This window comes from Cyrtonyx montezumae, unplaced genomic scaffold (genome assembly GCF_038088225.1).
Source record: "Cyrtonyx montezumae isolate F1298 unplaced genomic scaffold, pur_monq_1.0 scaffold_17, whole genome shotgun sequence".
In the NCBI taxonomy this organism is placed as follows: domain Eukaryota; kingdom Metazoa; phylum Chordata; class Aves; order Galliformes; family Odontophoridae; genus Cyrtonyx; species Cyrtonyx montezumae.
The window spans coordinates 33,464,665-33,478,283 of record NW_027071903.1 but is presented as its reverse complement, the minus strand read 5'-3'; the positions used below and the strand labels follow the sequence as shown (position 1 = coordinate 33,478,283).

At 45.5% G+C, this 13,619-nt stretch overlaps 1 protein-coding gene across 1 annotated transcript in view; it reads right to left on the bottom strand.

Moving 5' to 3' along the window:
• Nucleotides 1-13,619, bottom strand: part of LRRK1 (leucine rich repeat kinase 1) — a 65,012-nt gene that overhangs the window by 20,692 nt on the left and 30,701 nt on the right. Inside the window, exons 11-19 of the mRNA XM_065734035.1 lie at nucleotides 13,248-13,324; nucleotides 10,255-10,384; nucleotides 9,612-9,724; nucleotides 8,538-8,752; nucleotides 6,354-6,518; nucleotides 4,567-4,739; nucleotides 2,568-2,688; nucleotides 2,162-2,321; nucleotides 1,539-1,815 (exon numbers count right to left, since the gene is read on the bottom strand). Of these exons, the coding sequence (XP_065590107.1) occupies nucleotides 1,539-1,815; nucleotides 2,162-2,321; nucleotides 2,568-2,688; nucleotides 4,567-4,739; nucleotides 6,354-6,518; nucleotides 8,538-8,752; nucleotides 9,612-9,724; nucleotides 10,255-10,384; nucleotides 13,248-13,324 (1,431 nt within the window). The remainder of the gene's footprint in view (nucleotides 1-1,538; nucleotides 1,816-2,161; nucleotides 2,322-2,567; nucleotides 2,689-4,566; nucleotides 4,740-6,353; nucleotides 6,519-8,537; nucleotides 8,753-9,611; nucleotides 9,725-10,254; nucleotides 10,385-13,247; nucleotides 13,325-13,619) is intronic.

Sequence of the window (13,619 nt, the reverse complement as noted above, 5' to 3'; positions counted from 1 at the left end):
ATTTCCCTTCACTTACAGTAACAATAGTCATATTTTCAACCCAATTTTTACAAGCAGATCAAAGCTAAGCTGTATGCTCCTTAGGTGGAGAAACAGAGTGCGTTAGCCTCACTCTATACAAGTGGAGGACACACTTTATGACAGCCAATAGATCTTCCTCAGTGCATCAGAGAAAGGGTCTGGGAGTGTTAGAAGAAAGAAGGCCAATGAGGCCCTTCCGGACCACAAGTCTATAGTGGATTATAATACAGATGGAGATTTGATGCTATTGAACAACAGCCAATGCAAATTTTGGAAACATGTGAAACGTGCCCCCATCCACCCCTTCAGAACAGAAACCAGCAGCTGCTTTCTCTGCTCACTGCACAGAAATCCTATCTGGCAATCTAGACAATAATTGCAGAAGTGCAATAACAAATAATTGCCCTGTATCTGGCTAGCACATTAAATTAATGCAACCTGCTAGAGCTGCAGTCCGTCAGTGGGAAGAATATTCTGTTAATGTGGCTTGAATCACTCTAAAAAAGATTGGTCAGGCCGCGAAGAAGTGGTTTCCTTGTTCTTGAGGCTCAAACAATGTGATTGCCTTGGAGAAAAATGGCAGATAGCAACGAGGAGTCCAAAAGGCATTTTGGACTAAGCAGAAACATCACTGCTTTATCTGTGTAAAGCCTGAGAAAATTTGTTGGCATCCGGGACTGGATAAGTGACAGGCATAATGACAGCACAGAGAATGCTGCACTTGTGCTGGCATTCAGAGCTCCCGAGAGGCTCAGGGCAACACAGCCACGCTGTCCTGGAAGGGCAAGGTAGTGAAATGCAAATGCTGCAGCAGAAGTGCACTAGGAGGACAGTTCCACCATTAACCCAACAACAGGCGGTCACCAAGCAGATGGGAGAGAGAAAAATAGCAGGGAACTCTGCCTGGAGGGAAAGGGATGGGGGGTGGGAGGGTGAGGGGGAGGAAGATCCATTAACATTTAAAGAGAATGAGGTTTCCTGCACTATTTCTAGGAAAACTATTGATCAGCAGCTTTGGATGATGCTAAAAAACAAGAAAATCACATAGCTACTGAAGCAATGCCTTCCTACTTTCACTAGAAATAAATCACTAGTGCTTTCAGGGCTGATGTAATTACTGACTACCAAAAGTCTTCTACCATGCTCTGGAGTGAGGATCTTCCATTAGAAACAGATGAATCCAGCCCATCTACGTTTCAGGCTTGGCAGCCAGGAGCCTCACATTCCCTCTCAACTGCAGCTGTGCCAGCCAAGCACTCAGAGCTCCCACCTGCTCATCACCACATCCCTGTCCACGCCACTGCCCCTCTGTGCTGATGGCCTGAGCATCCCTCACCCTGTTAGTGTCAATGCACTGCATGGGTAAAGACTTGCCTTGGAAAGTTTTCAAACCCATTTGGACTACAGGATGCCTGTGCCAGACTACTGCCTACAGTGATGGAGCCTGTTAATGTCCACTGATTAAATGGCCAGTTTCCTCCTCCAGCCTAGCTAAGCGTCTCTAATTATCGACCTACCTGTTGTTGGCTACTGGCAGGGCAATTTCAAACTTGGCCAGGAACTGGAAGTACTGCTCTTCAGTTTGTTCGGTGAAGCCTGTCCCAACTAGCAGCATCCTGAGATCCTCTGCCCTGATGACTCCATTTTTAGCTACAGACTTGGAGCTCTTGATGTTGAAAATCCTCTGCAGACACTCGGAGAGCCAGACGGGGTCGAGGAAGTAGAGATTTCTCAGGCCATGGCTTGTGTCTGGGAAGTGCAGTAGTGTACCTGTTTCTATGAGAAAATTAATTGCTGCAAAAAAAGCAACAACAAAAAAAAAAGAAAGAATTGTAGATCAGCAACAGACCAGCATGAGGAAAGCACAGCAAAAATGAAGAGGGATATGAGGCAGCCTGGGCAGCTTTATTCACACCAGGGACAGACAGCATGCAGCAAAGACAAGAGCAACACGCATTCAGATTTCTGTCCCCATTACAACTCCCCTTCACCCTGCTCCTGCCACCCCACCATGCCTGTCCCCGGCTCCTGCAGAGCAAGGCCTCCAGAAATACCACAGGACAAGGGCCCTATTCTTCACTGAATATTTCAATTGGTCACACACTAATTGCTGGGAAATTATCAGTCTGCCATGACCTACCAGTCTGCAAGTCTTCGTAGTCTTTGATATCATTTCCAGGGGTTTGCTCAATGATCAGCTCTATCTGCCTGTCTGTTAAATACTGCACATCATCATTTTGACTTCTTTTACGCTGTTCTGCAAGGACAGCTTCCTGAAGACTAAGGTAACTCCTTGGAATCTGCAAGCCACGTGAGAAAAACAGCAGGATCAGTATCAGACAGCAATCACTCTGCTAGTGACAATCTCTCTAAGCCATCTCCCCTTTACAGAGATCTTAAAAGTGCTGCTTTTTCCAAAGCCATTTTGTATGCTTTGCATGCCTCCTGCAGCAGCAAGAGCTCCCAAAGTTCACCTCCCAGTCCAAACCCAGCCCACAAATAAAGCTGCCTTGGGAAGCATGGCCACTACAGAGCACGGTTCTCACCAATCTCCCAGCAAGTTTCTGTGAGCAAATTGAGCTGCCAACGTCTTTCATGTTGCAAGTGACATGGAAAATCAGCTGTCGGAGTCCATCGAGGCCTTCCAAAGTCTTACATGAGAGCTCACTGCAAAAGTCACGCAAGGGTGAGGATTACCAAACCTTATCAGCACGCTGGCTTCCTTTCCATGCTCACTTTCTCTTATCACTGACTACATTTCCTGTGTCAGATGAATGGGAGGAAGGCTGTCAGTGAGCATTTTTAGCTCCAGAGAAAAAACACTAACAAGTCTGGAAAATAAATACTAAGCCAAACTCTGCTCTGCTTGCTTTGTTTGCTGCAGAGGGCTCTTCTATTCCCTATGCACTGTGACCTATTGGGTCTTCCATGGGATACCAACCAAAGCCATCACCCTTTTTCCTTTCATTGCTGCACACATCCTGGAAGGGACTGAAAGATGAGGAAAATCCTGTGTTCCAGCAGTCTCTGGAGATGAGTCCAGTCCTCCCAGCCTCAGATCAAAGAGGCATGAGGATGATGACTACCAGACACCTTTTCCCACTCTCATTCCAGCCCCTGCTCATCTGGGTCCTGTTATCTGGGAACTGGTGCTTAGATCCTAAAAGCTGGCCTTCATTCTGGCTTTGATAGCTAACAAACTCCTCTTTCCAACTCCTGCTATTTCTGGTCATTTTGTGGCTGGATAAGAACAGTTCTCTTCCACTTTCCCCAACAAAAGGTCTTTCTAACCAATCCCACACATGTTCCTGTGGCCAACAGAAAATCCTATTCTAAAGCAACAGATTTACCTTAAACCTCAGCCATCAGTGGCAGTGGGAAGTCTACACTCACTGGGATGCTAGCAGAGCAGTACTGACAAATGCACCCTAGGCTCATCACACAGGGTTTTACAACACGCATCCTGCACACTCCTCCAGCAAAATCAGGCTCACTGCGGGCTGGGAGAAATGAGGTGAAGGGGAATGGGCAGGATGTGGAGCAGGGAAAGAGAAAAAATCCCCTTGAGATAGGATGAATGAGATCACAACGACAGGGGAAAGACGTTTGAGAGGACTGAACCTGTGTGTTCTCTGCTGCATCTGTGTGCCTCACACTGGCTCCCTGGTACTTCTCCTAGCCACAGCCAGATGAAAGAGCCAGCTGGGGGGCCTGGTGCAGCACTTGCATTTGCAGAGCAGAGTGTGGGAGGTCTCCTGACAGCTCTGCCAGGCAGCAGATGCCAAGCACGATGGGACATAGCAGTGCCCTTCTTTACTTGCCAGCTGCCACCTGCTCGTGCCCCAGGCATTGGCAATTTCATGCTGTTTGGAGCTGTTTGGTGCCAGCCAGTTGCATCCACACTCTCTCTGTGCTGTGCACTCCCCTGGCTGACAGAGACACTTCTTTCCCAGCCAGAGAAGCCTCCTCTTCCCAAGGGCACTCTCCATCAGATGGGAGGGAGCTGTGTGAGGCTCCATGGCCTGACATCGATCTGACAGCACAAGCCCTGTGCTATGACATGCGGGGAGCTGAAATGGCACAGCTTTGGGCTGCTGGTGGCTCATGGGGCTGACTCACCCAGCGAGAGGTTCCCACGCAGCCTCCCTCACCAAACCCTGCAGCACCCCCCACGTAAACGTCACGCCTGGTAAAAATAAGCTTTGCAGCATTAATTACTCAATCTGCATTTTGTCTCCCTGTGACTAATTAATTAATAAACCATATCAGCATTTAACCAGTGAGAAGGCTGAGCAGAGCAGGAGCGCTGAAGCAGGCAGCCAAGGTCATGACTTTGGAGCTTCCAGCTTCAGTCCCACAATCAGACCCCTGCACCACACTGAACTCCTCCCTGATCGTACCACATTATCTCAATCAAAAATAGATGAAATGCCACGCTGACAAGTCTTCAAACCGCGTCTGTTGCCGAGGAGATCAAGCCTTACAAAACTGCTTAAAGTGACATAAAACAGAGTGTCTGAGCTTCATAAAGGCACAAATACTTACTGCAGGTGCTTGAATGTGATATCTGGGAAACCAGTTGCTCTGGACCCAGAGGGAGACCGACACAGAGCCAGGACGTACGCCCTCAGCGTCGCTATCCTCTCAACACGGAATTTGGTTTCAATTAAATCAAGGTGTGTTCCTACCACTAACACTGCTGAATTTGGGGCTTTGGCCTGCAAGAGAATACATGGACAATGATCTCACCTGGATCGTATCACCGTACATTCAGTGAGGATAGGTGAAAAATATAACGCTTAACAGGGGGAGTAAAATACATGAAGAAAATGTAATATCCAAATAAAATGAAGGCAACCTGTCTTGGTAACAGTAAGAAGTGATCTGAGCGTTACAAAAGTTCTCCTGCAGAAAATGAGTCAATAAACTGAAGCTACTGCAGAGCAGGAAGCTGACAGTTTGGGTTCACTGCATAAGGGCTTAACATAAAGGGAACTTCCACGTGGCATTAAGCTGCTACAAGTGAGCTAACAGAAGAAAACTGTGTCCACTCAAAGGCGAAATTAGCTTAACCCATAGCTAGAAGATCTAACTTTGATACCCTGGAAAAGATAAGTGACACTCCAGGAAGGACACCTAGGGAAGTAATACAAACTGGAGGTATATGGAGAAGTGAGATAAACTGCTAGCAATGCCCAAATCTACTCAATCTTGATTCAGTGCACAGGAATGGATTAGATGATCTTGTGGTTTCTTCCAACCCTTCCACGATTCTATTACAGAACTGGAAAATATCCAGATTTCAGGAAACTCTGCCAAATACAACGGGTTTGCAAAAGTTTAAGCAGGGATCAGCCAGTGAATCAAAAGGACTTCAACCACAGAAAAATACCCTATTTCTATTCTTGTTTCAGGCTACTATCTTATTCTCTCATTCAGTCTTTCCTAGTTTGCCTACAGACTGCAAACAAATACTTCCTTGGGGTTTTCACCTTATCTTCTCATGACCCAGTCTACTACAGCCCTTGTCATCTGCCCCTTTCCCAAACTAAAGGTCTATTTAATTGCTCTGCATTCAAATGCATTTCCATACTTATAGGCATCACGCTCATGTCTCTCTGGATCTTTTCTGAAGCTGCTATGTGCTTATTGGGACGTATGAAGGACCACAGGCACATCACACATGCCTGACATACAATAATTATCTTCTCTGCTTTATTACTTAGTTTGTGTTTTTGATTGCTGTTGAATATTAAGTTAACATCATTGCAATGTCAAGATGTTTCTTTGGAGGGGCACTAATTTAGAGCCGCTGTCTGAGTACATAATGTAAAGGCAGATATCAAGTAATGAGAATTGGACAAAAACCAGTCTGCACCAATTAATTCACTGCAGCTCTGAGGCTCAGCTGAGAGCTGTCCAAGAGACACACTCCAGCTTATCTGGATCTAAAGTGTTAAAATCCTGACTTCAAGACTAACATGTGCCCAACCCACACAGAAAAAAAGGTGCTCCAGAGCTCCCTTAGAGCACAGTGTGGTCGGGCACTAATTCCAAATTAAGTACGTTTGTCCTTACTTAGTGAGGGTTTATAAATCAGCTTTTGTTTCGCCCTCTGACGTGCCTGAGGGAGAACAAAGCAGACGATAAACTTAAATCATTAAATGTAGCAACGACGCCCACAGTGCAACGGAAAATTAATTCCAAAAGCTATGCAAAATTCATGCAGAGCTTTTAAAAGCAGACTAAACGGAATCTGTAATATCACATATCTATGTGCTGAGCTACTGCTTGATAAATAGATGCCCTGGAGTCCACCAGTGACTTCTTACCTCAATGTTCAGCAACCAGAACTGCAAGTTTGCCACAGCTTCTTCCCCCAGTGCCAAGTTCCATACAACTATGTACAATGCTTTGTCTGTGAAGAAACACTGATTGACTGTAGACATGCTCGCCGGGCCTCCGATATCCCAGACATTGAACTCCACTGAATCAACCTACTTAGACAAAGAGAAGTGTTCAAATCAAACGGTTGCAGTAAATCACTGCGAGATAATAGCTGAAGCATAAACCTACGTCTGCATAATGTATGACACAAGGAGGGTTTCAATGTCCTAATTGTGCCTCCAGGAAAGAAAAATCAACAAGCAATTGTTAAGCATGGCTACCACTTCCCCACAGGAAATAAAGACTAATTACTTGCTGCTAAAATAATAGAGGTGCCCTTGATGCTGGTAAATCTCCAGTTAATGCTGCGGATTCTCCAGTACAAACAAGGATTTCATTCTGAGCTCTGTAACTTCACTGCATCTTGAATAGAAACTGCTTCATTCTTGCCTGTGCCACACTCGACAGTACTGCTGGAGCTAGTTATCTGCCACTGATACAGGGAACAGGAAACCCCCCACTGAAATCACTCCGTTGAGCTGAGCCCCAACTGAGTCACACTGAATACAGGTGCCTGGGAGGTGGGAAACTTCTCAAGCCTTGCATAAAGACATCCTGCACGTTGCTTGGAGGCTGTCAGTGTGTGCCACAGCTGAGACAAGCCACTGTAATTCACTCACTGACTTCAGGGGAACACGTTTCTTTAGTGGGCAGTCTTCAGCTCAGCATCCATTCCTCAGTGCACGCCCACGATGGCACTAACAGCAGTACAGCTCTCTGCTTGAATGGCATTCAGGCTCCTACCTGCAGAAGGATGTATCTATATGTCTTGGAGGCCGTTCCTAAATCATTTCACTCTGGGGAGCAAGAAGCCGGTGGCTGTGCAGAGAACCCCTGTCCAGCCACCATCCTCTGATGACATCACGTAACTTTGATAAACAGAGCTCACTCAATCTAGGTCCAAGTACTGTCTGATCCCACGTGACAATCTTACCCCATAAGACTTCAGAAAGGAGTCAAGTATCTCAGCATGGCTCCCATCTCCTAACCCAGTCTCAGCCTGAAGTCTCCCAGGAACAGCTGGAAGAATTTCCATATTGTTTAAACCAAACCCTAACTGGCACCAGGGCTGCCTTGCTCATCCAAGAGACCTTCAGCTGTGGGTGCTTGTATGGAAAGACAGACTCAGAGGTAGGGACAACAGCCTGTTCAGCAACTTGGATCCCCCTCCAGGTCTCCTGCGCTGTCTAGTTTTTTATTTAATTTTATTCAATTGCTCTTCAACACAAAATGCACAGCTCTTCTCCCACCAAAGTCTTCTCTTTAAAGCACTGGGCTGTGCTTGCTCTTTTTCTTTCTGTCTCTGGCTTGGCACTCTGCTGTAATAGCTGAACTCAGCAGGCTCCCTCAGCCCTTCCAAAACAGCCTGGTGGCCATGGCTCTCATCTGAAAAGTGAGAGCCATGTGTTTGCACATCCTCGGTTCTGTCAACAGCCCAGGACCAGTTCTGCACGCTCTAATCCCTATATGGAGGCAGACAGGGCCACCTACAAATCTCTCTAATACTTGAATTAATTCAGTGCTGTAGAAATTAGCTCAGTATGGATTGGTCCATCCTCTGGATGAGCCACCTGAGGATTGAATGTTTAAGGTAAGCCTTGGATATCTCCTTGGATGACAACCAGAGCTCAAGCATCCTACCTTCCACCCACCTTCCACATTTACAACAGTTCTGTCATCAAGGGAGTGAAGCCTTAGGCATCAAGTCACGCTTTGTGGCCCCATATGAATGGACAATCTGCTTTAGAGAGGCCGATTCAAAACATTCTCTCAAAATCAGTGTCCCAAAACCACCCAAAGCTGAGAAAGCCAGAATTCAGGCAGTCTGCAAATGGCTCTCACTCTTTAGGATAAGAAGTCGAAGTTGGATTCTTAGGAAAATGGAACTGTCCTCTTACATCAATTGGAAATGAAACAGAGGGATTGTGACAGCTCTAAACACGTCACTTGTGAGGTCTGGCTCACAGGTAAAGGGAAACTGCATCTGTTGTGCACTTTCAGCCCTAAATGGTCCCTGTGGGGCACAAATAACCCATTAGAGTTAATAAATATCTTCAACTGCTCTTCACCTTTGCCTTGTGTCCCACCGGCTTGGGTAGCTCCCATTTCGTTGTACGTATGGTGGCATCGCTGTGCATCATCTGAGGGACTTTTCCTGTCTGCAGGATCTCAATCAGAGTTGACTTTCCTTGTCGTGGAGGACCAATGACGATCATCTTCATCAGCTTACACTTCTCTGCTTTGCGCAGCTGTGCTCGTAAGTATGCCAGCACTGTTTTAGGGCCTATGGTGAAGGAGGGGGGGAAGAAGACAGGCTTTATCTGTGGTTAGCAGCTACAAACGTACATATGTACAGCAGGACTGCACAAAACCCACTGCTGCAGACATATCAGCTGAGTTAATATTTTCCTTGAAGTTTTGCTGTGGGCTGAGAGGGCCCAGAGAATAAACAAAGAAACCTCCAGTGGACAAACCTGAGACAGAGAGTCCAAAAAAGGTCACTGCTCTGAGACTCCACAATGGAGCACTGTAAGAAGAAACAAACGCCATGGCTCATATGCTTCAGAAGCTCAAAGGAAACATAAAACACTAATTCAGTATTGGAAAATACTGTTTTCCCTTCTACTTTTATGTTTCTACTTAAAATTAGATTTAGGCTTCAACTGTGTGCTGGAGAGAAGGAATAATTCCCAATAACTTTATTCCCACAAGATTTTCTTCTTACAACACACAACAAAGAAGACAGTATTGTAATTGATCCAAAAACCTAGCAGCTTACAATAAAGTTACTGCAATGTGACTGAGACTGCTGATCCTAAATACTTCAGTCTTTAGAATGAGTGTCTATACACCCTAAACCATATGCATTCAGGAAGCAAGCCATGGAGTTAATCCAGCATGCACACTGCAAATCAAGTACTGCATTTGTAAGTCATCACTTCCACGTGTGATCTGCCTTAAACTGTGCCGTAACATAGCACTATCAAACCTGCAAATGCCTGTAGGAGTTTCATCCAATGCGATTTCAGCTAACTGCAGCAAGGATTTGGGCTCACAATGTTCCTGTTCAGGACTGTTGAAAGGAAGCTACTTTCATTATACGTTCAGTCAATCTAATAAAGAACCCACAGGATCAGACTTACCCTCCTTTCTGATCTCTGCAGGAACATTGCTGATACTTAGTTCCTCGATATCCAGCTGCCAGAGATTAGCCAGCTGTCCAAGTTCTGGAGGAAGCTCTCGGATACCAGGGTTACTGTACAAAAACAAATAAATCTACCAACAACCAGGCTTTGTGTGCAAGGAGCTCCTCTCACGGACTCTCACATTACACTATTCTCTCCTCGTAGAAATCTTCCATTAACATTTTAATAAGACCATTCAGCACTTTAATAGTAATTTCCATCCTAAAAGTGATGCATAACCTCAGTGTATCCTCTGGGGCAGACAAGTGTAATCTTTTTTACTGGACAGTTGAGAAAATACAGGCAAAAATTATGAATTATTGATTCAAATGCTATAGAAGCAGACAGCAAAAAGCCAGAATATTAAGTAGAGGCACACTAGATTCCCAGGCCTGTGTTCAAAGCATTAGATCATCTTCCCTAATTTACAAGGCTGGCCTCCCCCTTATCTAAAGCAAATGATGGGCACAGTTCTAACAAGGGGCTCACTATTTCCAGCTTTGTGACTTCAAAGGCACTGGACATCTGGGGTGGGGCTTCACAGATTGGTCACTAAAACAACATGGAAATAACGCCTAGCTTTCCCAGAACACAGACTTACTTTCCTAAATAAAGTTCTGTTAAACCTTTCAGAAGGCAAACGGACTGTGGGACCGACTCCAGCTGATTGTCATTCAGATAAAGGACTTCCAGAGAATCACTCAGAAATGCTGGGAACTCCACAAAAGGACCTGAAACAAGACAGGAAACAAATTGCACCTTTAAAACATAACAAGCACCGAGGCTCTGAACCAAGAACCTTCACCTTCGCTCTGTGGGCAGGACATAAGGTCATGTTGTGGCAGGAACCACCACAAAGCAACAGCAGAAAAGCCGACAGCCTTCAACAGAGACCGAACATCAGTCATAGGGATGCGCTTGCTTAAGGTGACAATCTCTGGGGCCTCTAGGGTGCTGAGGGAGGAACCCCAGGCCACGACGACTGTTCTCTGATGGTTCTCAATGTGCTTTTTTCACTTTGAAAAAGGAGACACAAAACTGGTCTGAATTCATGGTCAGGCGTCCATGGTGCAATGCAATAGTGGTAGATTGAGGCAGGAGCAGCAGAGACAAAAAACTAAATTGCAATTGACAGACTGCTAACCTATGTCATCTCTAAAGCATTGCTTGCATTTGCCTCTCTGTTTTTTTTTTATACTACAAGGTCTCACGGAACTCCTGCCTTCCTATATGTCTGAGCAAAAACCAGCTTATTTTGGGAGCAACCCAAGCAGTAACAGTGACATTGCATGGTTGACTTGCTGTTGCTCGGGAGGATCAGACAAAGGAAAATTCAACTGGTTCCAAAGAGCATCATTTTGCTCCACAAACTACTCCAGGGAGAGCAGCATGAAAAGCTGCCATGAATTGTATTGCTGTCTTAAGACTGTCACATATATCTACCAAGAAGCATTCTGAAGTCAAAGGAAAATCAGGCCACACAGGAGCACATGGATTTTGAGCCTCTAATAGGAAAGAACAAGCAGCACCATCTGCTGCCTCCAGAGCCTATAAAAGCAGCTCTGAGACCTGATAAACATCCTTCCTCAAGGATGGACGCAGTTGTACTTCCACCAAGATCTTACTGAGTAGGCTTGAGGAACTGGAACATCATTTAACAAGAAAAGAAAGAAAATAAAAATAAAATAAAAAAAAAGAAAGAAAATGGAAGAGGCTTTCACAGGAGAAATTTCCCAGTTCCCATTTCAACAGCACTCTAGGCCTCATTTTAACAGCACATTCTAGGTGCCTTTTCTACACGTGACAGGACAGCTTGGTGTGGGCAGGGTGTCACAGTCTGCCTTTGAGTTCTCCAAAAAAATAATAATAATAATAATTCCTCTTCAGGATTATTTTAGGAGAACAGCAGGTTTATTCATGGATTCCATTTACTTCCTTTCTGGTTCATCACTGGACTTAAACTTCTCATTGTTCCTCCTCAGTCTACACCTAGGAACAGATTTAGTCCCTCCTGGACACGTAGAAGCAAGCACCCAAAATAGCTGCAACACTCAATTCACCGAAGAGTCCAAGGCGAAAAGGACCCTACTATACTGAAAGCAGGCTCAAGGTGTTTATGAATTGCAATTATTTATTCATGAGTTATTTATGACTTCTCTGGCTTGAGCTCAGATTTTCTTTTTAAAGAACTTTAGAAAAATTAAAACAAATCCCATCTTGAAAATGTATTTTTGGATGAGTAAATGCCACCAACGCCGCGTGCGTGTGCAAGAAGTTATTCTGAGATTTATCAATCAGGCACAGTGAGCATCCATAAATTACTTTCTTTAAATAATCTTGAGTAAATAGCTTTGTTGGTAAAATCATGTGAAAACCCGCCCTCCACCTCGCTGGGAGATTTCTGTGAGCAGCTGATGTATTCCAGTTTCTGTTTTCTCTTGATGTTGCTTAAATTCTTGGCCACATCCTGTAGTCACACCAAGCTATACTTGGCACAGGAACAGAGAGAAAAAGATGAGCTGGCTTTGCTCTGTCTCCGTGGCTATTCAACGTGGCACCAGCCAGGTAGGCTACTCTGGGCCCTGCTGCAACCTGCAGCAACCTCAGGCGGCTCTGGGTTGCACCAGGGCATCATCAGGGATTTTTGGTTGGTACCAATGCAGAGCCCAGGCCTTCCTGTCTTACACATAAGAGTTATGCTGGGTTTGCAACACGCAGAAATTTCCATTAGGGCAGCAGTTCCTTTTGTAGCTGGTTTTAGCTCTGCCCTCAGCACTCTGCCCACTGCTTGTGCCCTTATCTCCCCTTGGGAAATGCTGCCGTAGCACTTCACAGAGGAGGGCTGTAGATGTCAGGCTCCACAGATCAGCACAATTCACACAGCTATACATTTTTGCCTTACTATAACCTAGTGCATTCACCAGATTTACCTGCTCACACTGACACAGGTGCACATTTTTAGGGGGAACTCACATTAGGAAAGCATTCTCAAAGACTGTTTCAGAGCAAGCCATTCTCCAGGCAGCCGAGAACCAGAGCGCTCTCCAAGTGATTTAAAATAAAACAAACAAACAAAAAGAAATGCAGATGAATCCCACAGTGAGCAGGAAACCATAAAAATATCTTCAAATAGTCCTTTGTTCTCTCTGAGAACATGAGCACTAATGCAGGACCTCTTCTGCTCTGCTGCAGGCTTCAGGTGCAAATCACAGGGACAGGGCAAAATATGCACTGACACAATCACCAACAGAGACAATCCTAAGAGTAATAAGGCTAATTACGGGTTGATTCCCCTACACTACACCAGTTAGTTCTCTGGCTATAGAGAATAATCATCACACAAAGACTAAAAGTTTTGTGAAAGGACCAGGTTTCACCTTTTCATCTGCTTATGCTGATGGTACCAACCAGTTGCACCACTTCAGGAACGTTTTACCTGAACACATTTCCTCTTTATTTAAATGCTGTTGCACTTAAAATTGCAGCTGAATTTAATTTACACTTATTTCCCCCAGCCAAACTCCACAGATTCTTGCTGCTTCATGGTCCCCCCCCTTAGCCTGTGCTCAGCATTTGCTCTGCCATGCCCCTTACCTGCCTCTGGGCCTCCACGCACCCTGTTCCTTGTGGTGAAAAAGGGAATCCGCTTTGTTTTATATCCCTCGTCATTCCTGCGAGCAAAACAGAATGGCAACGTGGGGAAAACAGCACGGATGTGGCACATGGGAACTGTGCTGGAGCTCTGTGCCTCCAGGAGACACGAGAGCAGAGCTGGACTCTACTTGAGGCTGTGGGATGCCCAGCTCAGCCCTCACAGGTTCCTGTCTGGTTTTGCTGGGGTTGAAACCCCACTGTGCAATCACAGAGCCAGAGTCCACCAACGCTTGTCCCAGCACTATGGTTTTCTTCTGGCAAACAAACAGAGCTCTGCAAGGCAGCGCTTTCAGCTCTCAGGGTGAGAGCACT